The 27,431-nt window shown below is 55.3% G+C and overlaps 1 protein-coding gene and 1 long non-coding RNA gene across 4 annotated transcripts; one reads left to right on the top strand and one right to left on the bottom strand.

Annotated features, from left to right (window-relative positions):
* Positions 1–27,145, top strand: TCF25 (transcription factor 25). Of its 3 annotated transcripts, none has more exons than XR_007455878.1 (19): positions 1–896; positions 7,525–7,674; positions 8,653–8,727; positions 9,429–9,547; positions 10,130–10,195; positions 13,384–13,466; positions 14,532–14,662; positions 15,112–15,211; positions 15,995–16,088; positions 17,248–17,340; positions 17,463–17,568; positions 18,688–18,847; positions 20,315–20,402; positions 21,597–21,755; positions 21,907–21,997; positions 22,448–22,527; positions 24,090–24,162; positions 24,472–24,762; positions 25,922–27,145. XR_007455878.1 is itself a non-coding variant. In XM_049622500.1 (18 exons), exons 1-18 carry the CDS (start codon positions 546–548, stop codon positions 24,628–24,630), a joined length of 2,178 nt encoding a protein of 725 aa, XP_049478457.1. In that variant the 5' UTR covers positions 1–545; the 3' UTR covers positions 24,631–24,774. The 3 variants fall into 3 exon arrangements, 1 of the variants encoding a protein (XP_049478457.1); XR_007455879.1 differs by having other exon boundaries at positions 25,958–27,145; XM_049622500.1 differs by lacking the exon at positions 25,922–27,145 and having other exon boundaries at positions 24,472–24,774.
* LOC125916345 (uncharacterized) lies at positions 10,093–13,767 on the bottom strand. Its single transcript, XR_007455880.1, has 3 exons — positions 13,657–13,767; positions 11,635–11,748; positions 10,093–10,181 (listed from the first exon to the last, which is right to left on the bottom strand). It is a non-coding gene; the product is annotated as an uncharacterized LOC125916345 (long non-coding RNA).
* Positions 27,146–27,431: the final 286 nt, after the last annotated feature.

Consider the following 27,431-nt stretch of genomic DNA (forward strand, 5'->3'; position numbering starts at 1 on the left):
TTACCCGGGACGCATTAACGACAACAAAAAGCAAACTTCCAGGACCGCCCCTAACATTCGGTTTCAGTCTATCCCGGGGAGGCGGCTGTCCAGAAATCCGTCCGCAGCTTTGGGAAGCTCCTCGATTTGGATTGCTTACTTTTAATAAGGAGGAAAATGTCCCACCTGCAGCTGTGGGGGCAGACTGAGAGGAGTCACGTGCAGAGCGGGCACTAGGACCGTCCAGGTCGCCCAGCTGTCACCTGTGCCTCGCCCCGGTTGGAACACCACGCGGCAGTACGCCCACCTGCGCGCACCGTCGCCTCACCTAGCCCTACCTGCGGGTTCCTCCCGCCCAGCCAGCCCGCACTCGGAGAGCAGAGTCTAGGTCCCCGGGTGCAGGTGGCTCGGAGCCCGTGAGCCCCCATCCCCGTCCCAGCTGGACGTCGGTCCCGGGCACGCCTCCGGAAGACCCAGGGACACCCAGCACCGGGGCAGCCAGGACTGCCGCGCGGAGGCGCCCAACTCGCGCGAGAACTCGCCCGGACGCGCCCGCACTTTCTTAGATGCCACTGTTGGCGGAGAGGAAGTTCCGGAGGACCGCAGCACGCAGACGCCAGAGCTCGGGCTCGCGCCAGCGCGCCGTAAGTGCGCAGGCGCGCCGGTCGTTCTCTTTTCGGCTCTTCCTTCTCCCGGTCTCCGGACGTCAGCGGCCGTTGGGTCCTATGTCGCGCCGGGCCCTCCGGAGGCTGAGGGGGGAACAGCGCGGCCAGGAGCCCCTCGGGCCCGGTGCCCTGCAGTTTGCCCTCCATGATGACGATGATGCGGAAGAAGAAGGTCCAAAGCGGGGAACAGGCGGCCGGCGCCCCCGGGGCGCAGGGAAGGAAGGCGTCTGCGTCAACAACCGGTTCGAGCTGGTGAGAAGCGGGGCTGCCTGGGGTGGGGGTGGTGGGAGGGGGTGCTGTGCCAGGCGGGTCGTGACGTCAGGGGGCGGGGCACACAGGGCTGGGCTGCGGTGGGGGCGGGGCCAGGGGCCAGTGGGTGGAGCAGGCGATGGGGGGGCGGGGCCACGGCGGGTTGGGCGGGGCTGTCGGGGGGGTCTGGGCTGCGGGGTGGGCGTGGTCTTGACGTAGAAGGGCGGGTCCGCATCACAGTGGGCGGGGCCTCACTTCCCCAGGTCTGGGCGCTGTATTTCAGGACCCAACATTGCCTACGTTAAGCTGTTGCAGGGCCATTGCTGACATTCTTGTTTACTTCTCACAACCCAGGACTTGGTGTTTTCCTCATCGCTGCATTAGCTGCGATGGTGTTTAGCTCATCTCTGCACCCACAGCAAGTGTCTGACACAGAAATGACACCGTAGATGTGAATTGAGGAGTAAACGCCCACCGGGGTTTCTTTAGCTGGCCTCAGTCTGTACTTTGGCATGTGCGCGCATCGCCTTATTCTTGCTTCTCTGACCTCTGGCAGGTAACGTGTCTGTTTTGCTCACCTTGTATCCTCTCCTCGGTGTGCCCGAGTGGTTGAACAAACAACAGTAGGTCTGAAGATCATGATCGGGGAAACCAGTGACTCTTTCTTGGTGTTGTGATTGCTGCTTGCTTTATGGAAAGTTGGCAAGTTAGACACCCATCATAAGATGGCGGGGCGTGTGGGGCGTGTGGGCTTCCAGTCTGGGAGATTGGTTTAGAGATTATTGACCTTCCCTCTTAAGGTGAGAGACAGCCTCACCCTATAGTCTCTGGGGGAGTTGGGACGAAGGGCTTTCTTCATCTTCTCCAGTCTCCCTCCACTTGTTCCGATTCTGAGATGAAAAGTAACTCCTTCCCCTCTACCTGTTTCTTCTCATTTCTTTCTTCCTTTTTGGCATTTTTATCATAAAAGATTTCAGACATGTACAAAAATAAAAGTAGTATTAACCTTCACGTGCTCCTCTCCCAGCTCCCACAGTTGGAAACACGGCCGGTTGAGTCTGCCCAGTATTTCCGTCACATCACGTGTCCATAAATTTGCCACTTTTCTGACTTCTCTCAAAATACTGAAGTCTTCCTTCTCATCTCACTTGCCCACGGGCTGAAATCAACTTGTGCTGTAGGCAGCCATTTCCATGGACGTTTTATCTGGTTGTGCTTTCTCTTTCCCCATATCCCCAAGATTTAGCCCTTAACACCAACAGCTGCTCTTTGGAGGACATTGAACGTTGCAGGTGCTGCTGCTGCATCATATGATTCTCATAGTCTGGGAAGGAGATCTTGTAGTCCCCCCTGTGCAAATGACATGCTAAGTGACACTTGGAGAGTAAACCCAGGCTTTCTGACCTAAAATGTGCACCCTTAACCATGTCATGGTTTTTGTCTCTGAAGCAAAGGTAATGTTCCTGCTGAAGAAGAAAGGAGGGTAGATGGACAGGGGGGCAGAGTGTTTGGGAGAAATGAAAAAAATGGCAGATGCTTACCTGTGTGAATGGAGGAAAAGAATTCTGATGTGGACCTCCCCGTGACATCATGTCAGAGGGACTCAAGGTCTGTACCTGCTCAGGGCTCTGCTGTTTGTGTGTTCCCTTCCACTTTCTGACACTGGTGTCACCAGCTCAGATGTCCTTCCTGGTCTTGGGATTCATACCTCCAACTCAACGTCTGTCACCTCTTAGACCTTTCACAGACATCTCAAACCCAGTGTGTCCAACTGTTAACTGCTCTTTCTGCCTCCTCCAGCCTTCTCTATCTCCGTTTTTCCTCTTGTCCACGCCAGCAACCTGAAGGTATCCCTGATCTTTCTCTCTCTCAACAATATACGAGACCATTCTGAAGTCCGGTAGCACCTGGGTGGGGACTGTTGCCTCTGGCCTGGATCACCGTCATCCTTCGGCCCAGTCCTTCTCTTCTTGTTCCTTTGCCACCTGTCTGAATGCAGCAGCTACAGTCAGACGTACGTCTGACCTCAGCCCTCCTTTCTTCGCAACCCCCCAACGATCCCACGCTGGTCTCGTTTACCCCATGAGCTCTGCCACCTCATTTCCTTATAATCTTGCTCGCTCTGCTGTAGCCATAGTGACCTGTCCCCTTTGCTGTCTCCTCTGCCTTTAACACCTTGTATTCAGATGTCCCGTGTCTCACTTCTCCTTCCTCAGGATTTGCTCAGAGGACGCCTTCTCAGTCTTGCCTACTCTTCCTACCTGCTTTCAAAGTGGAGTGATCTGCACATTCCCATTCCCCTTCTTCTGTTCTTTCTCAGTTTTCCCTGGCAGCTATCATAGAACATACCGTACGGATTCTCTGTCGGTTCTTTCTATTTGGTGTTACTTTCCTTCCTTGCTCTCTGATGAAGTAGAAGCTTTGTGGGAACAGAGACTTTGCTGCTCCCTAACATGTCCCCACCACCCTGTGCCTGGCACCCAGGTATGCAGAAAATTTACTGCATGAATTAGCATTTCCTCTAAGCGGACCAGCATGTACTGTCTCCAGCCAGAATGTATGCACCCAGGCTTTGGAGTCAGAAGGACCTAGGTTTGGATCCCAGCCCCATCTCTTCATAGCTGTGAGAACGTGGACAAGATATCTAACATAAGCTTCAGTTTCCCTGTTTCTTGGCGATGATCTCACTTCATGGGATTTTCATGAGTGATAGATGAAGTAATAACGTGTGTAGCTTTCAGCCCATACTGGGCAGACGGCACTCTGCAAATGTAGGTATTAAATGAAATTGAAAACCACGGTAGGAATGTGACCTGAAGTGGTTTAGTTAGAAGCCTTTCCGGGGCACTTAGAAGTGCTCTCCTGGAGAGAGGGAAGCAGAGCAGGAGACATTCTTCGTTGTTAGTTCATGGATTTATCCTCACAAGTAGCCCTTGGGTGATTTTGTTGCTGCTGCTGCTGCTGTTGTTGTTGTTGTTGTTTTGGCTTTAGACTAGAAATCATCTCTCTCTCTTTTTTAAAATTCTGCATATAAGTGGACCGGCACATTTCAAACCTGTGTTGTTACAGGGTTAACTGTATGTGTATATGTCCCTGTTTTTATGTCCAATATAATGGTCGTGCCTGGAAAGTAATTGAAATAAGCGTCTAAGTTGTAAAATTAAATAAAAAACCAAACTTCTTCCAAAATAAGTTTCAGTGATTAGGCTGCTGCTGTTTGGCTGAAATAAGGACTTGAAATTGTTCAGTGATCTTTGAGTCGGTGTTCAACACGTGTCATCTTTGATATCGAGTTGATTTTGATCCTTTGTGTTTTGTTTTTTTTTTTAATTTTTTTTAATGTTTATTTATTTTTGAGACAGAGACAGAGCATGAACAGGGGAGGGGCAGAGAGACAGGGAGACACAGAATCTGAAACCGGCTCCAGGCTCTGAGCTGTCAGCACAGAGCCCGACGCGGGGCTCAAACCCACAGACTGTGAGATCATGACCTGAGCCGAAGTCGGACGCTCAACCGACTGAGCCACCCAGGCGCCCCACAGAAACAGTACTTTTAAAGTAATTTTTCTTCGAGAGAGACCATGCAAGCAGGGGAGGGACAGAGAGAGAGGGGAACAGAGGATCTGAGGGGGGCTCTGCGCTGAGAGCAGTGAGCCCTATGCGGGGCTCGATCTCACAAACCACAAGATCATGACCTGGGCCAAAGTCGGACGCTCAACCGACTGAGCCCCCCAGGCGCCCCTCAACATAAATCTTGTGTCTTACAACCCAGTGATTCTACCTCTGCATACTTACCCAAGAGACTTCTGCAGAAACGCTCACACAGTAGCTTTCATCCAAACAGCCGCAGATGGGAAGACCCTGAAGCGACTTCCTCTGCCTGATGGGTAAGCTAACGTAGCGCGTCCACACAAAGGAGTACTGGTGACCAGTAATATGGTCACCAGCAGGATAAGCGTCAACACATACACTGTGTGAATGGAGCTAGACACAAAAGAAGGCATACTCTGGCTCTTTCTGCACCGAGTTCTAAGACAGGCACAGGCCATCTCTGGTGGAAGAAATCCTAGCAGTGTTTGCCGGAGTCAGCAGGAAATGTTAGTTGGAGATGGTAGGAGGCATATATTTCTGGGGTAATGGGAGCATCTTACATCTTGGTAAGAGTGTGGGTTACATACTTACGCAGTTTCCAAAACTCATACTGTGCGTCCGTTTCAAGCCACGTAAATTATACTCCGGTTCCGTGCTCCTCCCCCCAAAAAAGATGAAATTCCCACCCGGTGTTTATTGAAGTATCGATCAAGCCTTATCCCCGTGGAATAGCAGAGAATATGTGTGTAGTGAACAAGAACCTCTTGAAATTGTTACCCATTTGAGACCGTGAAACTGATGAAAGTACCAGCTTTTGGATACCAAATGAGATTTATCTCAGGATGGTGGGTGGAGAGTCCTTGAGTGCTGGTGCCTGCTGATACAAATAGCAAATGAATCATGCGCAGTTAGCAACTCTTTCCAGTAAAGAAACAAGACTGAGTATGTACATCGTTGGAGGTTTGCACATGTGCGCACAGACCCAGAACATTTCAGGTGAAGCTTAGCTTGGCATAGAGCTTATGCATTTGAATTCCTCCGAACACCTCAAGTTTCCAGAAGGGGCTCAAAAAATAATATCTTAGTGGGGCGCCTAGCTAGGTCAGTCAGTGGAGCATGTGACTTTTGATCTTGGGGTTGTGAGTTTGAGCCCCATGCTGAGTGTAGATATTACTTAAAAATAAAATAAAAAATTCTTGGGGCACGTGGGTGGCGCAGTTGGTTGAGCGTCAAACTCTTGATTTTGGCTCAGGTCGTGATCTCACAGTAGTGAGGTCTAGCCCTGAGTCGGGCTCTGCGTTGGACACGGACCTTGCTGAAGATTCTCCCTCTCCCTCTGACCCTGCCCTGCTCTCGCGTGTGCATGCACCCTCTTTGTCTCAAAAAATTTTTTTCTTAAAAAAATTTTTTTAAGGAAGCGGACGTGACTTGAAGTAAACCAGCACCCGGCTTCACTAGAGGCATTAGGGGTAGAATTCCGTTGAATACCGGAGAAAGTGTAGGTGCCAATTCCCCAGTGCATCCCCCACTTGTTTAGAGGAAATGTCCCAGGAGGCCACGTTCTAGTTTTCTTCCTTTGCTCCAACATCCAAACCAACCAGACCACACGTGGGCCTCTGGCTTCACAATGCCACCACTCAAAAGAAGGTGTCTGCAGTAGGAATCGCCACAGTATCGGTGACGCGGGGACAGAAACTATTGTGCTAGAAGTCCAGCATTTTTGAGTCAATTATGGATTTGTAGACAGATTGGCATCACGTACTTCTGGGTTGTGTCCTTGGTAGGCTCCATTGGTAAAGAAAGCAAAACCAAAGGACCCAAAAATTTGTTCCCGTGTTCTTTTCTTTGACACTTTCCCAGCTGAGACGGTAGGCCAAAAGAGAACCATCACTGAAAAACTCACTGGCTGCGGTGTGACCTCAAGTTTAACAAGAAATTGTCTCAGGGTTGTGGGGGTTAAAACATGTTATTTTGGGGTGCCTGGTGGTTCAGTTGGTTGAGTGTCCAGCTCTTGATTTTGGCTCAGGTCATGATCTTGCCATTCGTGGGATCCAGCCCCACGTCAGGCTCTTGCTGACGATGCTGAACCTGCTTGGGATTCTCTCTCTCCCTTTCTCTCTGCCCCTCCCCTGCTCGTGTTTTCTCTCTCAATGAATAAACAAACAAGTAAATAAAAAAAATAGATGTTATTTTTATTTTTTAGCTTTATATTTTTCAGAGGTTCTAAATTGAACATACAGTTTTATTTTTGTGTATTTTGTGTATTTCAGTGTACTGGATTGGGTCCATCCCATCTCATCTGGTTTTTGAAGCATAGTTAGTATTCCTGCTAACCTCTTTTATCTGTTTGTTCATTGACTGGCTAAAGGGCCAGAACTTCCCCGGTAACTTGTACCCACCCCTGCCCCTGTCTCGCCTCCAGGGTGTGAGTGTTTAGTGTGTGCGAGAGTGTGTGCATGTATGGATCCTTCCTTTTCGCTACTAGGTAAGGTTCCGTCCTGAGTTATTTTTATTATCGTGTGTTACTTTTATCAGGGAAGAGTTTCCAGGTGGGTCAGTCCTTGGGTACTGTTTCTTCTCCCGGGTTCTTGTCCTGTCTGCTACTGTAGGTGAGCTACCTAGTGTCTCCAGTAGGAGGAAAGAATATTAATGCATCGACAGAACAAATGTATATACGAATCTTTGTGCTAGGGTTCTGTTCCATAAGGGAGGTAAGTTGTAACGTTTGGGGGTTCTTCATTATGTCCCCTCTGAAGACAGAGACCCCGTGGGGCCACACGGTGCCCAGCATTCTCTGGAGTTTATTGACTAAAGTAACCGTGAACCAGAGCTGTTCAGATGGTGAGCAGTACGGCTCTGCTAGGCACACAGACTTACGTTTCTTCCTCCTGTGACCTCAGGGTGATCCTGAACGTGTCTCCCCGCCTCCCCCCCACCCCCGCCCTGTCCTGCTCTCTTGTCTCTAACACAGTTCAGTATCACCATGGGATCTGTGACCAGGACACCCGTAACACCCTTGTTCTCTCCCATCTGTCTTCCAGATAAACATTGAGGACCTTGAGGAGGGACCAGTGCTGAATGGGGAGAGACCCGAGTGTCTGCTCACAGGGAACAGAAGGAGATCCCAGAGTGGAGGTGCAGATGCCAAGAAAGCTGGAGAAATGGCTGGCAAAGCAGCACCCCCAGAGCAGGTGTGGGGACTAGGAGGTGCCAGCCACATACACCCTCTGCTGTCGTTTTCTGGGTCCCAGTTGTCCCCACTTTTCCTTGGGACCCCTGATAAGATTTGCATGACACCCTCAAGACGAGTTGTGGGCATAGAGGAGGCCCCACACAGCGTCCCCGAGTCAAGTTTTCTTGGCACAAGAGTGGCCTCCACACTCTGGGAGGGTCTGCTCCTCCCTCCCCGGGGGGTGTGTTTTTTGTGACTGTATGTCTGGAGCTCTGGTCAGGTGGTCAAGACCCCGGGTGGACGTGCCTTGAAGAAGTACGTAGGTCAGGTTAGTGTTGGGGTGTGGCTGGTGTGCACGACGGCACTGCGGGAGAGGGTCCCTCAGGAGATCTTTTGCTTGTTTACTCAGTAAGTGCTTTTTGTCAGCCTACCGGGTTCTGGGGACAAGTCTGCCTTCCTGGGGCCTCTGGTCGAGAGAGCGGCAGATGAGGACAGACAAGTGCAGCTGGAGGGACCCTGACTCGTGGCGTAGAGAGGGGCACCTGCCTGAGCTTGGGGTGGTGTAGTGCTTCACGTTGCGGGGAAGCAGGTGGCCAGGTGAAGGGGCGAGAGCGATTCGGGCAGAGGCACCAAGGGTGTGGGGGAGTGCAGTGCGGGGTCCCAGTCTCCAGGGTGGCTGAGCGTGGCAGGGAGAGTGGTTGACAAAGTGAAAGATGAAGGCAGAGGGCAGGTGGGTGGATGCTTCACACCCTGTGAGCCTCTTGAGGTCCTGGGAAGCCATGAGTTCTGTCAAGAAGGAGAAACTTGGAGGGAACCAGAGTTGTGGGCCAGTGGGAGGTCTGTGTTGTTGAGGCAGGTGAGCTCACAGGACGTTCAGGGTGGGAGGGAGGGAACCCAAGCCTGTGTTCCCGTGTCCCTCTGTAGCTTGCTGCTGTAGTTGTCAGCATGTAAGATTTTATTGTCTCTTTCATTGACTAAAATGTGCTTCTTTTGTTAGTCTAATATAAGTGGCAAACTCCGAAAGAAGAAAAAGAAACAGAAAAATAAGAAGAACACTACAGGAGAAATTCTGGTATGTGCATCTGGCTGTTTCTCAGGGCAGTTCATTTTCATTTGATATTTTGATTCCTTCCCGTTAGGAATCTAACGCGGAGGTCAGGGAAGGTCACTTACCAAATCTCACTCATGTTTGTTCACTTTGTTCCTTGAGGGTCAGACCTCCCTCTGTGCTTTCTGTTTTCTGGTGACATCTGAAATGATGCTCTCTGGATGGTGCAGCCTGTGTCAGTGGACTGCCCATGTGCCCCGACCTTTCTCTAGTGCTGATGGACTGACTAATCAGATGTTGAGGTGTAAGCCTCCAGGTCCAGTCAGTTGTCAGAAAATCTGTTTTCAGTATCGCCTGCGGCCCTCATCACCTGATTCTGTGTGTCCTGAGGAGGCTGTGGCCTTCTGTGCCTGTCACTGGCAGTTACAGCCCAAGTCCCACCTGAAGAGCTTGGCGGGCACATCCGAAAGATGAGCAGTGTAGGCTTGTGACTTCGTCATTTCAGGAGTCCTTCTGGTTCTATGATCTCGCCGATCCTGAGCTTCCTCTAACGAAGCATCTCTCCTTTTTTTCTCAATACACGTGCAGTGCGGTGTTCGGATTATACTGTCGTTCAGGAAGTAGACCCAATAGAATGCTGCTTCTTCGTACAAACCATTTTATTGTTGATCTTACATTTAAAGCAAAGTCGTGTGGTGATTAAGATGTTCTTCTGGGGCTTTTAGGAAAACGGGCTGGAAGATATTGATCGCCTCCTGGAGAGGATTGAGGATGCCAGTGGCTTGAGCCGCCCAGGCCCGCCCCCCCCGCGCTCCAAGAAGCACCCCCCATACGTGGAGCTCAGGTTAGCTGCCCCCCCCCCCCCCCCCCGCCGGCTGACACAGAGACTCTGTGCAAAGGGAAGGTAATATTTCAAAAAGAAGGAAACTTACTATCTTGATTTAAACGTGATGTAGGTTTATTGCCAAACATTGAGGCAACAGGGGCAGGGACAGAACGCGGGGGAGACCCCTCTGTTTCCAAGGACCCGTCACTTAGCTTTGTAGATCTCTGGGAGTGTTTTTTTCTCAGAAGGTGCTGAAGTCAGAGGTCATCCTGGGACAAGTTATTCCTATCTTGTCCTCATAGATGCCTATGAAAAGCCTGCCCCTACTGAAGAGATTGTTGCCAGTGTTTAAAAAGCATCTCTTTTCCTGAGTCAGTGAGCACACCTTGATCTAGTCGCAGGTCTGAGGCTGCTCTGATTTGGCCCCAGGACCGGCTGCCTCTGCTTCAGGTTAGCGTGGTTTTAAAGGAGGCCTGCCAGTTGTCTTCCTGCCAGAATAGCTGTTCTCTCTGCTGCGTTTTATGTGACCTTTCAGAATTCCCAGATTCAGTGTAGAAGAACTCAATTTCATTTCTGTTCGTGAAATTTTCAATTCTCTAGACACTTGAATCCAGACACAGAACTGAAAAGATATTTTGGTGCTCGAGCTGTCCTGGGGGAACAAAGGTAAGATCAACACTGGCTTCGTTCCCAAGGAGGGGATGGAGGTTCTCCAGATGGGTTAGACCCTCGGGAAGGGGGGGGGGGGGGGGGGGGGGGTCCTCAGGGGGGGGGAGGGAGTTTCTCCAGGTCGGTTAGACCCTGGGGGAGGTCAGGCAAAGGGCCTTACAGAAGGAAACCCTAAGGACTTCTGGTTCTGAGGGATCTGAAGGGGGCTGGGGAGAAGTTGGTGTTTGACCTTTTTGATGGCCGTTGGGCTCCAACCCTCACACTGCCTTTATTAGCCTGTGAGCCAGCATTTTACAGGGATTCTGGAAGTCCTAAAATTTTGAGCTTCTAGCCTTGAAATCTTGGCCAACTTCATTTTCGTTTCTTAGCAAGCAAAACCAACACGAGGTTTAGGTTCTGGGATCAGTTTGATCTTTGTTAATTTAATAGTTCTTAGTGGTAAACCCGGGAGGAAATGCTCTGCAGACCTTTCTGTGGGAGGTGTGGGTGTTCCGTTTTCCCAACGCTCCAGCACCGAGTCCGTTCTGACCAGGAGCTGCCACACCGGCAGAGGCTTTGTCTTTTCAAGTACTGTCCGTGTGTTTTCTAAATGTAGAATTAAATGCTTTTTATAAAAGAAAAAACTGAGGCAATTCAGAATTGTCTCCTCTGACACCCCCGAAGATAACCAGTCAGGGCAGCTTGCTGCCCCTCTCTGGGGCCCCTCAGCACACACTCCTCGTTCCCCGGAACCACAGGGCTCTGCTGGCGTCTCACACCGCATGGTTCTTCATGGTTGGATTCCAGGCACCATTTTCACGCCTGGTGCACGAGGGGAATGCCCTCGCCCCGGGGGACAGGTGCCGGCTTGTGCGCTGGCTGCACTCCTCCTGCATCCGTGTGGTCTCTTCTAGTGCAGCTGCACAGGAGTGGGTATTCCCCTGTGGTGTTAGCACCGAGTCTCTCCGCTGCCTTCCAAATACCTGTGTGCCTTAGCCTACCCACCGCCTGAGTGTTTCTACCTCCTCTGACCTGTCGTAGAGTTAGGGGTTTTAGATTCTGTCATAATATACACGTGGAGGACTTTCCTTGTTATTTGCTAATGGTCTTTGGTTTTATCTCTGGTGTTAGGTTATTCAGGACACAGGAGTTTCTGACTTTATGTCTTCTTGTGGAATATTGATGAAAAACATTTTCACTCAAAAATGTTCCTCTTGGGGAGCACCTGGGTGGCTCAGTTGCTTAAGCGTCCACCTCTTGATTTCAGCTCTGGTCATGACTTCACGGTTCATGAGTTTGAGCCCAGCGCCAGGCTCTGCACTGATAGTGCAGAGCCTGCTTGGGATTCTCTCTCCCTCTCCCTCTCCCTCTCCCTCTCCCTCTCCCTCTCCCTCTCCCTGCCCCCCCCCCCACTTGTGCTTTCTCAAAATAAAGAAACTTAAAAAATAAATACATACATAAAATGTTCCTCTTGGTCTGAACATCGTGCCTCTCCCCAGCCTAGCTCCACTTGTTTGCATGTGCTTGGCCTGTCTTTGCCGTTTTCTTCACACTTATGCCTGGTCTTGTTTCTGTGCAAATGATACTTAATGTAATTACATTTATTGTTTTTATAGTATTATTATACTTCTTAGAGTATTGATTTGTTTAAAAATTTAAGTCCCACCGAAGGCTTCCCTGAGAAGCCACGGTTCCCTCGTACCCCTTGTGTGCAGACACACTCAGTGTGTTTCTGATTGTCCCTCTCCGGTGGCCGTCTCAGAACGTGCAGATGGCCTGTGCACAGCTCTTTCTCGGAAAGCTTCCTATGACAGACGCATACGGCATACTCGCCCTCCTGCTGCTCTTGTCTCCCCCGCTGCCCCCCAGCAGAGCCTCCCCCACCTACCTCCCTGCCTCCTCTCTGTTCTGTGCGGACAGCTCACTGCAGGGCCGGGCTGTCCCTGGGCTTCCATAGACCAGGCAGTTCTGCATATCCAGTTAATTCTCCTATTTACACGCTACCAAGCTCCCGGTCAGAACTGGGCTCCGTGCTGGAGCGTCTGAAAACTTGAACACCCACACCTCCTACAGAAAGTCCTGCCAACAGGCCTTCGTGCAGAGCGTTTCTTACCGCGTCTACCGCATGATGCCAACCGCTAAGAAGTGTTAAGTGGACGAAGATCAGACTTATCCCAGGTTCTAAACCTCACGTTGGTTTTGATGCTGGTTGAGAAGCAAAAATAAACCTGGCGAAAGTTTCAGGGCCAGACACTCAACATGTTAGAGGTAGTCATTTGAGTGTTCTTCAGACTATGACTGTGCCTTTGAGGCACCATGTTTTTTTCTCCTGCAGTTCTGCCTTCTTGGTGGGATAAGAAACCTGCTTTTTACCCTGTTTCTAATGCAGGCCAGATTCTTACTCATCTTTATTTTCTTAACGAAATGGTTCATATTATCGGGAAAATATACAGAATCACATACACGTGTCCACATGCCCGTTACTCAGCTCAAGAAAGAAAGCGTCAGTGATGGAGCAGAAATGCCTCCCTGCAACCACCGCTTTGTGGGGGGCGGTCTGATACCGCCGGAGACATCCCTGCCCAGCGAGGCAGGAGCACCGGGCTGAGGGATGAGGGCAGTCTGTGGGCCACATCTCGGGGAGCTCAACCTCCCTCCCCTGCTGCCCACTGGTGCTGTCTGGCTCGTTCTCACCCAGGAGTGTGTTGGTGTCAGTGTCCTGATGCCCCCCCCACACCAGTTCTTTCCGTGGTTCCCCTTGTTCCCTTTTCACATCCTGTTCTTGCATCGCTGGCATCTTGAGAGGCGAGGAGAGGACCCGCCTCAAGACAGAGGTCTGCCCTCTGTCCTCTGTGCTCAGCCAGCGGTGCATCTGTCCAGCCCGGTCCCCAGGGAATTGCGTCCACAGGCTTGCTCTCCTCCTCATCTCTATTTTTGGTTTTCAACTTCTGTTTCCTTTTTACCTTTCTTTCCTGCCATTTTGCTAGACTCTAAAAACTTCCAGCTCTTCTTTCTGTCTCTGGTTGTTTGGTTATTTAGATCGCGGCGTTTAGTTTGGCTTGGCACTGCTGATGTTCTGTTAGTGCTGTTGCATTCTGTCCTGTCCGTGCCCTTCCCTTCCCCTCCCCTCCCCGCGGTTTTGCTTCCGAGGTCCCTCAGAGACCAGGCAGCGAAGATGAAGCCGTGACCGTGTCCGTTCTCCCCAGGCCGAGGCAACGGCAGCGTGTGTACCCCAAGTGTACGTGGTTGACGACCCCCAAGAGCACCTGGCCACGGTACACCAAACCAGGTGAGGGCCGGCACCGGGCCGCGAGGATCTGCGCCCGTTGGGCCAGGCCGCTGCTCTGTTTGTGCAGAGCCAGCGTGCGGGCGTGTGAGCGCGCGCCCTGGCCTCGTGCTGGAGGACGGAGGACCCCCCACCCCCAACGCACGCCACCTGCGTGTTTTCTCAAATACGGTTCAATGCAGCTTCTGTCTACCTTTTTCTTTTTTCCTGTGAATACTGTACCACAGGAGGCAATCAAGTTCATCTTTCAAGCGTGGTATTTTATGTTCTGTTGCCATCTAATAAGTACGCGTATCTGAAGAGAAACAGCCACAGTGCAGAAAGGCTTGCTGTGTGCTTGTGGTTGACATCATGACACCAAAGGAGGAGCATCCTAGAGCCCTTGGGCCGGTCGGGCGGGACAGAGGGGAGGGGCCGGGGTGCCCACTGTGATGGGAGCGTGTGACAGCCACGCCCTGCTTCTGTGTCTCTGGGGTTCTGCGTGATTCCTGTGTGCTGGCAGCGAGGACACCCCCACTTAGCTAGCAGAAGCCCCCGAGCCACTTTGAACAGACAAAGCTCCTGGCTCTGTGGCGGGGCCGTCAGAAGGGACTGAGTCGAGGGTAGCCTGGAACCACTCACCTGTTCTGTGGAGGTAAGTGGTTCCTCAGAAGAAACTGGGCCTCTACCCAACACGTGGTACAAAGAGAAAGGCCGTCCACTCGTGGGGTGTAGATCGCCGTCGCTTCAGAGGCCTGGCTGCAGCCTGCACGGTCTCCCATGCCCTCCTGGATCTGGACTCTGACCGCTGTTTAGGCCCAGCCAGATGCCATGGGGGTGGCACCGTGTGTGTCCTCACGTTTGTTGTCCTGGGACATTTATGATCGATCCACACCCCCGGGGGCGGGGCGGGGGGGACATCTTCCTAGGAAAGGCGTAGATGGGACGTGGTGCCGGTGTGGACCGAGCCGTGGGCGGTCAGCCCCAGGCATCCTGGGAGAGCAAACACTGTGACAGGAACTCATGCTGGGTGCATGCAGAAATTCCTGTCCAGGAACACCACGGGGCCTGACGCTGCACTCTCCCCAGGTCTGTCGATGCGGCTGCTGGAGTCCAAGAGAGGCCTCTCCTTCTTTGCGTTTGAGCACAGTGAGGAATACCAGCAGACACAGCACAAGTTCCTGGCCGCCGTGGAGTCTATGGAGCCCAACAACATCGTGGTGCGTGTGTCCCCACGAGAGGGTCCGCGCCAGCCCACACCCTCCCCACAGTTACCCAGGGTGCCCCGGGCGTGGGGCCCAGCCTGTGTCACTCCGCCCAGAAGCACCTTGCCCTCCCGGGCTCCTCTCACCTCCAGTATACGCCCGGGTCATGGGGGCTGAGGGCCACGGCAGGATGCTTCCGAGGACTCGCCTCATCTTCCAAGGGCTGCTTGTGTGGGGGGGGTGGCAGAGGGTAAAGATGGGGGTCCCGGGGCACAGAGGTCCCGGTTCCCACCACAGGCCTGGTTTTGAGCTTGGTTTGAGGTGAGGGTATCGTGGATGCCACCGCTGGCAAAATTGTCACAAGGTTTACGTGCCTGAGAGAAAGGCCTGCCTGGGGCTGGGGCCTCGCCGGCTGCTGTCCAGGGGCACCACCTGCTGCCCCATCAGTGTCCCCCTCCTCGCAGGTTCTGCTCCAGACCAGCCCGTACCACGTTGACTCGCTCCTGCAGCTCAGCGACGCTTGCCGCTTTCAGGAGGATCAGGAGATGGCCCGAGACCTCGTAGGTAAGGGGGCGCGTGGGCACCCCACCCTGCCGTTCCTCCGCACCCGCACACGCCTTCGCTGGCGGAGCACAGGCGTTGTATAAAGTGATGGCGGGGACACAGGGTTTGCCAGGGTATCTTTTCAACAGCGGCTTCCCTGAGGTACGGTTCATAGACCATACGATGCTGCCGTTGATGGCATATGACTCGCTGGTGTTTAGGTTCTGGCAGAGTTGTACAGCTTTGTCACCACCGATTCTAGGTCATTTACGTGACCTCTAAAAGAACGCTTGCCCGTCACCTGACGCCTCCCCACCCCCAGCCCCTGGCCACCCGGTGCGCTTCCTGTTTCTGTGCATTTGCCTGTTCCGGACATTGCCTGTGAGTGGAATCCTGTGACCCACGTCTTCAGAGTTCCCCTCTCGTACGGCCAAGTGATGCTCCATAGTGTGGATAGACCCATGTTTTGTGTGCCTGCCGGCATGTGGGGGACACTCCGCGCGTTTCCACTTCCTGGATCACGTGAACAAGCTGCTGTGGTCGTGTGCCTGTGGGTGTTGTGAGCACGTGTGCTTGTATACAACCCTGGGGCCGACAAGTGGTCTCTGGGTGAAGCAAATGCACAGAGTGGCTTCGGTGATCCCCAGGTCACATCTGTGGCGCGCCGCCTTTTCCCAAACCCTCGCCGTGTGACCTCCTCCCTCTGAGAGCTTTCTCTGTGAGCCGGGGGGGGGGGGGGGGGTGAGGTTGCACTTGCCACACGGTGGCCCCGACCCCCTCCCCTGGTGTTTGTGTGGCCTGCAGAGAGAGCGCTCTACAGCATGGAGTGTGCCTTTCATCCCTTGTTCAGTCTCACCAGCGGGACCTGCCGGCTGGATTACCGCAGACCCGAGAACAGGTGGGTTTCTCGGTGACAGGTGTGTCGAAGCTGTCCTGCGACGGGAGATGGCAGAGGACTGTCCCTGAGGCGTCCCACCTGCCAGCTCACACTGGGGCACCTCACTGTGTACAACCTGAATGCAGGATGGCTGGGCTCACGGACGCACCGATTGGGCCAGCCTGGGGTTCCTTCTGTCTTTTTACAAGTGAGTCTGATAAGCGACTCCACTATGTTGGGGGCTGTAATTGTGTTTCCCTTGTATGTTTGGACAATAGGATCTGAGCCACATGAGTTTAGAATGCTTTGGAATGCTTTGCGGGCAGCCATACCTTCCAGTTCCTAAGCCAGTTAGCTGCTTGCTCTTGGCTTGATCCTGTTCCCGGTGTTAACCGGTCATGATTGGGCGCGAGTCTTCTCGCCAAGCCCCACTCTGGCACCAGCCCTCACTAATGGAGCCCGGACAGCCACAGTGGCTTCCCTGTTGACCTCACCCCCTGGCTTCTTGCCCTCATGGGGCTGCAGGGGGCGGGGCGGGGGGGGAGGGTCCTCTGTTGCCTGGTGCCCTCGCCCTCGCGGCCTCCAACGTCTGTGGTCATCTCCAGCACTGGATGCCCTCCGCACCTTGGTAGTCATCCTGGGCATGCGGACCCCGACTGCACAGATTGTCTGGTTTTGTTTGTGTCAGTCTTGTCTCTCCAGTTAAGTTCTTAGTTCCCAGAAACAGGTCATAAAATACTAACATCCACAGGCAGGGTGTTGGTTATTGATGCAAATAACAGCCTACCAGGATGATTCAAGTCCCAAAACTGGATGCATCCAGCAGCAGTGCCCCTAGCAACTGTTGAGGTTTGAGAGCAAATTAAGGTGGTAATTACAGTAGGAGACGTTGACCTGTCCTCTGAAGCGAACAGCAGGAAACAAAAAACACGATGGTTGCAACTCTCAGGCAAGCTGGTTTTTCTCCACACGGACACACACGTAACCGCAAACAACAAGCAGAGCGTCACCTTCTCTGCAGACACAGGAACACTTGCGAACACTCGCGGTGATTAGGCCGCGCAGGAAATGGCCAGCCCGGCCAAGGAGCAGAGGGCAGCGGTGGTGCTGGACAAGGCTTCCGGGCAGTGCGGCTCTGGCGGCTGCCGCTCTGGCTCACGAGGAGCTGTCTTGGATCTAGGAGCTTCTACCTGGCCCTCTACAAGCAGATGAGCTTCCTGGAGAAGCGCGGCTGTCCCCGCACGGCGCTGGAGTTCTGCAAGCTCATCCTGAGGTGGGTGCCTGCCTCTGGCGCCCATGTGCTCGCGGCCTGGGCCCGTGGATGTCCACGCCGGCCCACTCTGCCCCTTGTCTCCCTTCGCCCCCCCCCCCCACTCCCTGGGCCGCCTCCGGAAGCCTGGAGCCGGACGAGGACCCTCTGTGCATGCTGCTGCTCATCGACCACCTGGCCTTGCGAGCGCGCAACTACGACTACCTGATCCGCCTCTTCCAGGAGTGGGAGGTAGGCGTGCGTGTGTGCCGTGATGCGGGGCCAGATCCCCCCCACCCCGCTTTTCTCCGTCCAGGGTCTGTGCATCCCAGGGCGGTTCCGCGAAGCAGTGGGGAGGCTCTGGCCACACCCCGCGTGCTCCTCCCTTTTTGTCTCCACTGCCGCCCGTTTCCCCTGCAGACGGGCTCTGCCTCCAGCCTGACGTTGAGGCTGAGACTGGGCACGAGACCTTCATAGTGATTTCGTGTGGAAGTGATGCTATTTTAGGAATTTGGGTTGAATAGAACATTAGTAAACGTTAACTTCACCTGTTTTCCTTTTAATTTGGCTGCTAGAGAACGAGTGTTCCTGTTGGGCATTGCTGTCCTGGGGATGTGTGAACCTGACCACCTTGAGGGGGCGGGGGTGGCGGGCAGGGAATCGACAGCTTACCTTCTTGATCTCCGAGCTGGAATCTGTTGTCACCACGCGTTCGTGTGCGATTGAAAAATGACAACGTAGATCATTTGAATTGTGTCGCTTGGCAACTTGGCCGAGGAGTCCCGCCTCTGGGGATCTAGTTTACAGAAGTTCCTGGAGCACCCCCATCCCCCCACAACAGGGCTGAGGAAGAAAGGTTATATAACCGTGGAGACCACGGTCCCATTTTAGCGGAGGAAACGGCACGTCACGTGTTGTCTGTTCCCTACCCATGTGAAGAAAGGCAAGGAAAGTGCTCGGCCACGAGAGCAGACTTGATCGGGTCCTGGCAGCAGGAGAGACATTCTTCGTTGCCGCCCGGCTCGCTCAGTTTTCCGCTGTGACAGAGCACAGGCTGGCTGCTTTCAGAGCCGAGCCCGTCACAAGGGCGGGCATCTGGCTGTGACCCCACCTGACTCCGCTTCCCCCCAGGCCCCTCCTCTCATCCATCCCAGGCAGTTCTCTACCCTCCCAGGGGCTTTTGCTTGTTTTCTGCCCCGAGGAAGCCCCCAGACGTAACACAAAATTCTCGTTTATGCCAAGTGACGAGATGCCAGCACGACACTCGTGTTCATCACGGGCGCATCCGGTGACTTTGGAGCAGCCGTGGGTCTTGAGTCTTTTGTCTTTGGCACAGTAGAGCTCCAGGTTTTGTTTTTCCGCCCCTTTCAGGCTCATCGAAACCTGTCTCAGCTCCCGAATTTTGCCTTCTCTGTGCCGTTGGCCTATTTTCTGCTGAGTCAGCAAGCAGACCTCCCTGAGCAGGAGCTCAGCTCTGCGAGGGAACAGGCCTCTCTCCTGATCCGACAGGCGCTCACCATGTTCCCTGGAGGTGGGTGCGGCGGGGCCGCAGCGCGCACACTCCACTGACAGAAGGGCGTGTCTTCAGGGCCTTTGGACAAGGCGTAGTTACAGTTCAAAAGCAGAAAATGAGTCAGAAGCGACTTTGGCGTTCAGGTGTCTTGGGGCTTCAGGATAAGTTTCTGATATTGACTGTTTGAGAAAAACTTACTTTCTGAAGGTGTGGTATTTTCTTTTTTTAAAGTTTCTTTTTAAGAGAGAAAAAGAGACAGCACGAGCGGGGGAGGGGCAGAGAGAGAGGGAGACGCAGAATCCAAAGCAGGCTCCAGGCTCCGAGCTGTCGGCACAGAGCCCGACGCGGGGCTCGAACCCACAAACCGTGAGATCATGACCTGAGCCGAAGGTGGACGCTTGACCGACTGACCCACCCAGGCGCCACCGTGTGGTATTTTCTAGAGAGAGAAGTGAGCTGCTGGTGCAGGAGGGGCCCCGGCTTTATGTTCTTGTCCTCAAATCCCATCTTTCACTGGGTTGAATAACTCGGAGACAGGGTTGTCCTGGGATTGCCCAGAGAACCTCCAGGCATCCTAGAGTAGTGGGCTGGTGTCTGTGTGGAGACAGAGCTGTGTGGTCTGTCAGGGTCCCGCTGGAGTGCAGTCCTCCTACCACGTGCATTTTCACAGAGGGCCGAGTCCCGGGGACGGGCTGTGGGGACTTATGCACGCTGTCCCCACAGCCCCCAGCTGGAGGAGCAGCCCAGGCTCTTGAGGTGACCCCTTAACCTCAGTGAGCCTGCTGCGTCCCAGGCCGGGAGAGGAGGTGGGTGACCAGGGTCCCCGCTCCTGGGGCTCGCATCCTTGGGCGGGGAGAGTGGCAGGTAGTACTAGGTGCTGGGGAGAACACAGAGCAGGAGGTCTAAAACAAGCATGGCGAAGGTCTGAGGAGGCAGCCAGGGCAGGGCTGAGGCCCACGTTACTCGGGGCGCCCACTGGACAGTGTTCTCAAGCTCTGCCTGTGTGTCCAGGCCCCGCCCCACTCCATCCGTGCTCACACGGGGCTGCCTGGCCAGGCCGTAGGACAACCGACCCTTCCCCGTCAAGGTGCGTGAAGTTATGAGGCGAGGCCCTTCGTGGGCCCCGGCAGTTTGTGTGGGATCGGGGTGTGAGCCGCCTGTAAAGTCACGCGGAAGACAGGGTTCTCCAGGTGACCTCCTGTGTGGGGAAGCCACCGCTGCTCAGGGAGAGAGACAGGCTCTGCCCCAGGCCTGAACCCTGCAGGCCGGCCTCCCCACCAGCCTGCGGAGGGAGACTGTGATGTCAGTGGTTAGAACGCCTTGTGCGTGTGCCTGGGGGGCACGGGTGCAACCCCTCAGATGCAGACCGGGCCACTGGGAAGGCAGCAGGACGCACGACCCCCTCCAAGGTGGCAGAGGCTGGTGTGGGTAGACTGGCCTCACCCTGGTGTCACCGTGCCCATGGGGGCCCTGCTTTCTCTGCAGCCCTCCTCCCTTTGCTCGAGTACTGCAGCGTGCGGCCAGATGCCGCTGTCGCCACTCACAGCTTTTTCGGACCGGACGCTGAGATAAGGTAAAGACCGACGGGCCCTGGGAGGACAGTGCCCACCTGTGTGTGAGTCGTGGGGGCGCTCCTGGTGGCAGACCCTGGGAGTCTGGCTGTCACTGCTCTCTCCCCGCTACTGGGAGGGGCCTGGCAGGTGCTCTCTGCTAGAGACTGGCGGCTGGGCTGTTCTCCCGCTTGGGTGGCCGGGTCCCGGGTCCAGGTGGGGCATCGCCTCGAGGGTCAGGCACAGAGCTGGCCGGTGCGTGAGCAGCCTGCGGCCTAGAGCACAAGCCTTCCTGGTGAGGAGTGAGCAGGGCACGGGGCCCACTGTGCCCGCAGCTGCTGGGTGGGGTTAGTATCATTACACTTCTTAGCGTGGTTCATGCGTCTGCATGGCACGTGCTACGTTTTCCAAATTTCTCATTAGAAAACGACAGAAAAACGTGCAGTGTGGGAGCCAGCCACCCTCAGACCCTGTTTGTAAACCACGGCGGTTCTTCCGGCATCTCTGTGCGTGCATGTACATGTTCCTTTTCTATTTTAGGTTGCTATTAAAAAACTCATACTTTTTATTTATTTTTTTTAATATATTTAAAAATAAATATTTTGAGAGAGTGAGAGACAGACAGAATCTGAAGCAGGCTCCAGGTTCTGAGCTGTCAGCACAACGAGTGTGACGTGGGGCTCGAACCCACAAACTGTGAGATCACGACCTGAGCCGAAGTCGGACATTCAACCGACTGAGCCACTCAGGCTCCCCAAAGAACTTGTGCTTCTTAAAATTTTTTTTTTTTTTCAACGTTTTTTATTTATTTTTGGGACAGAGAGAGAGCATGAACAGGGGAGGGGCAGAGAGAGAGGGAGACACAGAATCGGAAACAGGCTCCAGGCTCCAAGCCATCAGTCCAGAGCCTGACGCGGGGCTCGAACTCACGGACCGCGAGAGATCGTGACCTGGCTGAAGTCGGACGCTTAACCGACTGCGCCACCCAGGCGCCCCAGAACTTGTGCTTCTTAAAAAACACGTACCCTGGATAGAAGTAACCGCTGTGTGTGCCCCCGCCCCACTCCGGGTGATTGCCTGCCCCGGTCGGCAGCCCTCCGGGCGGTCTCCTGTCACCCCCGGCTGCTGGACGGGGCCGGACGCTGCCCATAGGCGCCGGCGGGTGCACGCAGGCCTCGCCCTGGTGGAGTCTGCTCACGGGCTCCGCTCTCCCGCAGCCAGCCCCCTGCCCTGAGCCAGCTGGTGAGCCTGTACCTCGGAAGGTCGCACTTCCTCTGGAAGGAGCCGGCCACCATGAGCTGGCTGGAGGAGAACGTCCGCGAGGTTCTGCGGGCGGTGGACTCCGGGGACCCTGCGGTGGAAGCATGTGAGAGCAGGTGGGCTTGGGGCCAGGGGTGACAGGGCGGCAGGTGGCCTCAGGATCCTCGTGGGACGAGGCCCACCTGCTCGGGTGCTGCCATCACAAACGGGGCAGCAGGGCCGGTGCGGGCTCCATTCCACGTGCTGCCGCTTTACTCCCGGCCCTAGGCGGAAGGTGCTGTACCAGCGTGCGCCCAGAAACATCCACCGCCACGTGGTCCTGTCTGAGGTCAAGGAAGCCGTTGCCGCCCTCCCCCCGGTAAGGCAGAGGGGCTGGGGGTGGGAGCTTTGTCACATGCCGGGCCCTTCCCCTCACAGCCAGGGATTTGAGAGGTGGAGCTGTGACCTCACAGGGCTCAGAGCAGTGACCCAGCCATTCGGGGCCCTGGAGCCTGCGTCCCGTAGCGCTAAAGTGGGGCTCCTGACACAAGTGACCATATGATTCTGTCCCTTCCCTACAGCGCACACACTTTTGCCCACGGGTGTCCTCTGTAGCCCTCTGAGCGGGCAGAGTGAGCGTCCCCGTGGAAGAACGGCTCTCCCTGCCCGTTCACCCCGTGGCTTAGGACGGTACGCATAGCCTCGCGGCCGGGGACCGTTTCCGTCTGACGGATGGACTCTTAGCAGAGAGGCCGGTCCGGGCTGGAATTGGCTGAAAGTCTGCAGAGGGGAAGGCAGGGGCTCACGGCAGTTCTGTTTCCCTTTGAAGGATGTGACCACGCAGTCTGTGATGGGCTTTGACCCTCTGCCTCCTTTGGACACCATCTACTCCTACGTCAGACCAGAGAGGTACCTCTCCGCCTCCTGCTTTGCTCCTTTGCTTGTACAGCTCTGAGGTCAGTGCTTTAGGGCTCACTGCCTCCCGCAGACACAGGCCTGCAGAGGACCGTGTGGTTTGGGGTCGCGGGTCAGCTTTGCCAGGCGTGTTCTTTCACTTGTTTGTCGACAGCAGGAGCATTTTTTGGTCAGCTTCTAGAGCAGGTGTTGGAGGTAACAGTGGGAAGCAAGAGTAAGGCATTCCCTGTGTCCTCATGGAGTGTTCACAGGGCAGTGGGGAAACATGTTCGTTACGGAATCGAGGCTTAAATGTGGAGTCAAAACTGCAGTGAGAAACTTGTGGTGCACGTGACTCTCAGAGAAGGCCGTGGTCATTGCTGTGTGAAGGAATAATAGACCTTCGACAAGTAAAGGGGGAGGGAATGTCGCTGGTACATGAGAAGAGTCAGCGCGTGCAAAGGCCCTGTGCAAGGAGCGCGGCACAGGGCACATTCCAAGAAGTAAAGAAGACCCACAGCCAAGCCAGGAGGGCTGCAGTGAGAGCACAGCGGAGCCCAAGTCTACAGTGGATTTGTGGACAGTGGTTAGCCTTCAATCGTGGACTAGCTTCTTTTTTCTCTCCTCTAGTCTTTAAAGCTGAGTGATTGACTTACCAAGAGCCTTGAGCACAGTCTTGTAGATCTGGAAGTCACAGACAGATTTGCCCATTTCGGGAAAGCATGTGGTTTCCAGATCTCAGTAGAGCACGTTATGTAGGATGAAGGATTTTTTTTTTTTTTTTTTTTTTAATGTTTAATTTTGAGACAGGGAGAGAGAGAGACAGACAGACAGACAGACAGTGCAAGCAGGGGAGGGGCAGAGAGAGAGGGAGACACAGAATCCAAAGCAGGCTCCAGGCTCTGAGCCGTCAGCAAAGAGCCCGACCTGGGGCTCGAACTCACGGACTCTGAGATCATGACCTGAGCCGAAGTCAGACGCTTAACCGACTGAGCCACCCAGGTGCCCTTGAAGGACTTTTTCTTAACTGAATTGTGCTAAAACGGTTAGACTACATGCTTCTAGGGAAATAGTTCCCAGTTGAATTTATAAGTAGAGTAAGACGACAGTCAGGAATTTGTGACACTGGAAGGTTCAGAAAGAAAGCGGACTGGCTGGACATTGTAGCCCCGACCTGAGGAGTGGCCGAAGGGCTCTGCCCAGCAGAGGCTGCCGGTCCTTAAAAGTCCAGCTGGAGCTGCTTACAGCATGGCGTCTTCTCAGGGGGGCACTCTCCAGCACACCCTGGAATCTTCCCTTGATGTGACCCCTTTGCAACCCTGCACAGCTCTCCTCAAGAGTGACCCTCCTCCCTGCTCAGCTCAACCAGCCGGGTCCTGCAGGGCCCACCGCCTCTGGACACCATTCCCCGTGAGGCCTAAGCAGCCCTCACCGGTACCTCTGGGGGCCCACTGCCCACCCAGAGCTGAGCAGGAGTCTTGGTGGTCCAACCCCGTGTCCCAGCTGGGGCTCGGGCTGCCTTCCTGTCCCTCCCCTCCCTCGGGGGCACTTTCTGACCTTCCTTCCTCCTCTTCTAGGCTGAGTCCTGTCAGCCATGGAAACACAATTGCCCTCTTCTTCCGGTCGTTGCTGCCCAACTACACCATGGAGGTACGTGGGCACGTGTCGGCCGGGTGGGTTCAGGCAGGGCCACTGGTTGTGCACGGGTAGAGAGGCTTGCTGGAGCCAGCGGCCAGCCTGCTCGGGAGGCTGGGACGTGCCCGCCTGACCATAACCACCACCTCGGCCCCTCCACCAGACGCGGCTCCCTGACCCCGCGCTGGGGCCTGGTCTTGTTAGACACGCGCGTTTGGGTCTGGGAGCTTCGTCTTCTCGACGGGGTCCTGGGCAGGCCGGGTTGGGAGCACTGGGCCTCAGGGCCCAGGACAACCCCTGCTCAGACGAGTCTCCTTGCCACAGGGGGAGAGGCTGGAGGCTGGAGGGGCTGGGGGTCTGAACCACAACCAAGGCTTGAACAGGCTGATGCTGGCCGTGCGAGACATGATGGCCAACTTTCACTTCCACGACGTGGAGGCGGCTCGTGAGGACAACCCCGAGGGGGACGGGGAGTGGGACTAAGCCCGCGTAGATGCCGCACCCCAACGCTGTACAATTATGTTCCTGATTGCTGTTCTGGTCGGAATTGGCCGGTTCCCTGGAGTAGAAATGCTGATGTGTTGTCCGCCTTCCTCCTTTGTGTCTCCTATAAATGTGAGTGGGTTACGCTGTGTGTGGCCTGGGCTCTTCTTTTCCGGGGCTGGGGTCAGTGCCCATTGTGAGGCAGGTGGGTCCTGGATCCGCACAGCCCCCGAGGTTTCCCAGGAGAGAACATGACCCACGGTCACACACAGCCACGCCCAGGCTCCGTGTGAGCTCTCTCCGTTGCCACCCTGCCCCTCCACGATTTGGGGCACAGAGTAGAGACGAGGTCCCACAGGCTTCAGTGCGGCGTCCCTGCTGAGAACGCCCCGGTGTTTGACCCGACCCCCCCCCTCCCCCCGCCCCGGGAGCGTGGAACAGGCTGGCTGGGAGCCGGAGGGGCTGACACCGGAGTCCTTGGGCTGGGCTCCACAGGTGTGGAATCTGTTCACGCTGACAGAGTGGTTTTATTAGGACACTTCAGGGCAGCCCCGAGCTGGAGGGAGGCTGAGACGCAGGCTTTGGAAAGGCTGTCCTGGCCGCTCTGGAGAACGTACGTGGCGGAGACTAGGGGGCATTTGATTAGGAGTGAGCACAGCATGGGAGAGGGCTCATCACCGGGGCGAGTCCTGGCCCTGGCCCGCCTGACAGCTTGCTACCAAATAGGGCTGCCTCTGACTCAGGAGCCTGATTGGCTGTGGAAGGGCCAAGGGCGCTGAGCTGGGCGCTCTCGGCTGCTGGGTGCCCTCCCAGCCCTGATCCCCACCCTTGTAGGCAGCAGACAAGGCGGGTGGGCGGGGTGCTGCTGGCGTGCTCTGGGTGGGCCAGGATCGGTGTCTTCTGAGCCCTGGTCCGGAGGCCTGCCTCCTAGGAAGTCCCTCTTCCTAGGAAGTGTTCTTCCTGGCCTCACTGTGCAGTCACCTGTTGGGGACATCCGTGAGGTTATCCTGTCAGGAGTTCCCAGCATCTGTGGGTGAACAGAAGCCTCTGCTTTGAACACCCCTGGCCAGGGCATGTGTCCCACAGATGTGTTGGTGTCTGTTAGCTACTACCCATTCTTCATTCCTTGTCCCCATAACTGGATTCGGTAGGTGGGATTGAGTGTGAGATCATCCCAGCCTGTCCTGGGTGCACAGGTCTCCTGTTAGGGTGTCCTGCGGTAAGCTTCAGCCTATAGGACAAGAGTCTACTGGGTTCCTCCACGAAAGGGTTTGTTCTCTGAAAATGACAGGCAAGCAAGGAGAACTTGGCACCCTGCCTCTTCCAGCCTTAAATACATCCAGATGGGGAGGTGATGTCCAGAGCTGCAGCAGCCATTTTGCAACCAGGAGTCGGTGACCTCCAAAATGAAGAGCCAGTGTCCTAGGGGTAGTGAAGCAGAGAGAGGCTGGCCCCAGCCCGTGATGAAACTGCTCACCTCTGGGCCTGCTGTCCTGAGAGACTAACAGCTCATCAGTGCTCAGCCAGGCTGGTTGGGTTTAGGTTATTACTTGCAGTTCTTTGTTTCTATTGGAGACAAGAAGCCAGCCAGGTCTCACGTCTGAACATCTGCTCTAAGACTCGACCTGCCACCCCGTGTCCAGGTGAGCGTGAATCGGCTCCTCCCGGGGCTGATGCGTTGTGCCCTCTCCCACCAAGCCAGACCCTACCTCAGGGTCTCTGGCGCGGACACTGCAGGGTGGGCGCAGAAGCCATTCCCCTCCCTGAGTTCAAAGAACCCACTGTGACCCAGGCCTGAGCCAGGCCTTCCCGAGATCCTCCCCCCTCCCCGTGTCCGGAGTCAGGGGGACCGGGCCGCACGCCCCACATGTCTGCTCATGCGGCCGTGTCCCCCGGCTGGCCCTCGGGGGGTAACCTCTGTGAAGGAAGCAGGGCCTGGGCCCGGTGGTCAGTGACCCCTACCTCCTGCTGTGGCCACGGCTCGGCTCAGGCATCCCACCGGACTTTGCACCCCAGCCCCCACACGGAGCTCCTCGACCCATCGAATGCCCGCGTGTTGTCGGCCTGCGTGCGCCTGGCACTGCGCTTGGTGCTGGGGACACGACCAAGGGGTTCCCGCTCTTAACAGCCTCCTCACGTGTGGGTCAGGCACGTTGTCTCATGTTGACACGTGCTCTGAGGGGACAGTTGTGTCCACCACCTGTCCCCTGGCCGTCCCTCAGTTTCCCTTAGGGGCACTGGAGGTCGGAGTTGCTGTAAGAGGCCTTGGGGATTATCTGTGATTTCCTTTAGATCCTTCCCCTCACAACCATAACTAATCACAACGCTGACTGTCTCCCTCCCGTGAAGTCCTCAACAGGCACATCAGAACCAGATGGGGAGTCTCGAGGCCTCACCAGGAAGAAGACTGGTTGTCCGCCAGAGGCTGTCCAGTTCTCAGGCCCTTTGAAGTCTCAGGCCCGGGGTGGGTGGGGGTGGGGAGGGCGTGTCCATCTCAAAGGCCTCATTTGTGGAGCTGGAAACACTAACAGCCCTGAAGTGTGACGGCACAGAGGCGGGGGACAAGGCTGCTCCCACGACAGGCTCTTGGTTGGTGCCCCCAGATGTGGAGGGTGGTCAAGAAGCTGGTCCCTGGTGATGGACAGCCGCAGTGTGAGTCCTGGGACCACCCCCACCGGCCGTGGCACCACCCTGTGGTCCTGGGAGCCTTTGCTCCCTTGGGAGTTCTCCATCAGGCTGAGAGAGTGGGAGGTGGAGTCCACAGAAGGCATAAAGCTGGGGCGGGGGGGGGGGGGGGGGGG

This window comes from Panthera uncia (assembly GCF_023721935.1).
Source record: "Panthera uncia isolate 11264 chromosome E2 unlocalized genomic scaffold, Puncia_PCG_1.0 HiC_scaffold_20, whole genome shotgun sequence".
Lineage (NCBI taxonomy): Eukaryota > Metazoa > Chordata > Mammalia > Carnivora > Felidae > Panthera > Panthera uncia.

Coding starts and splice junctions, on each gene's coding strand:
- TCF25 (XM_049622500.1), top strand. CDS start 546: ATGCCACTGTTGGCGGAGAGGAAGTTCCGGAGGACCGCAGCACGCAGA. Junction 897..7,524: donor TCAACAACCGGTTCGAGCTG/GTGAGAAGCGGG, acceptor TCTGTCTTCCAG/ATAAACATTGAGGACCTTGA. Junction 10,196..13,383: donor GCTGTCCTGGGGGAACAAAG/GTAAGATCAACA, acceptor CGTTCTCCCCAG/GCCGAGGCAACGGCAGCGTG.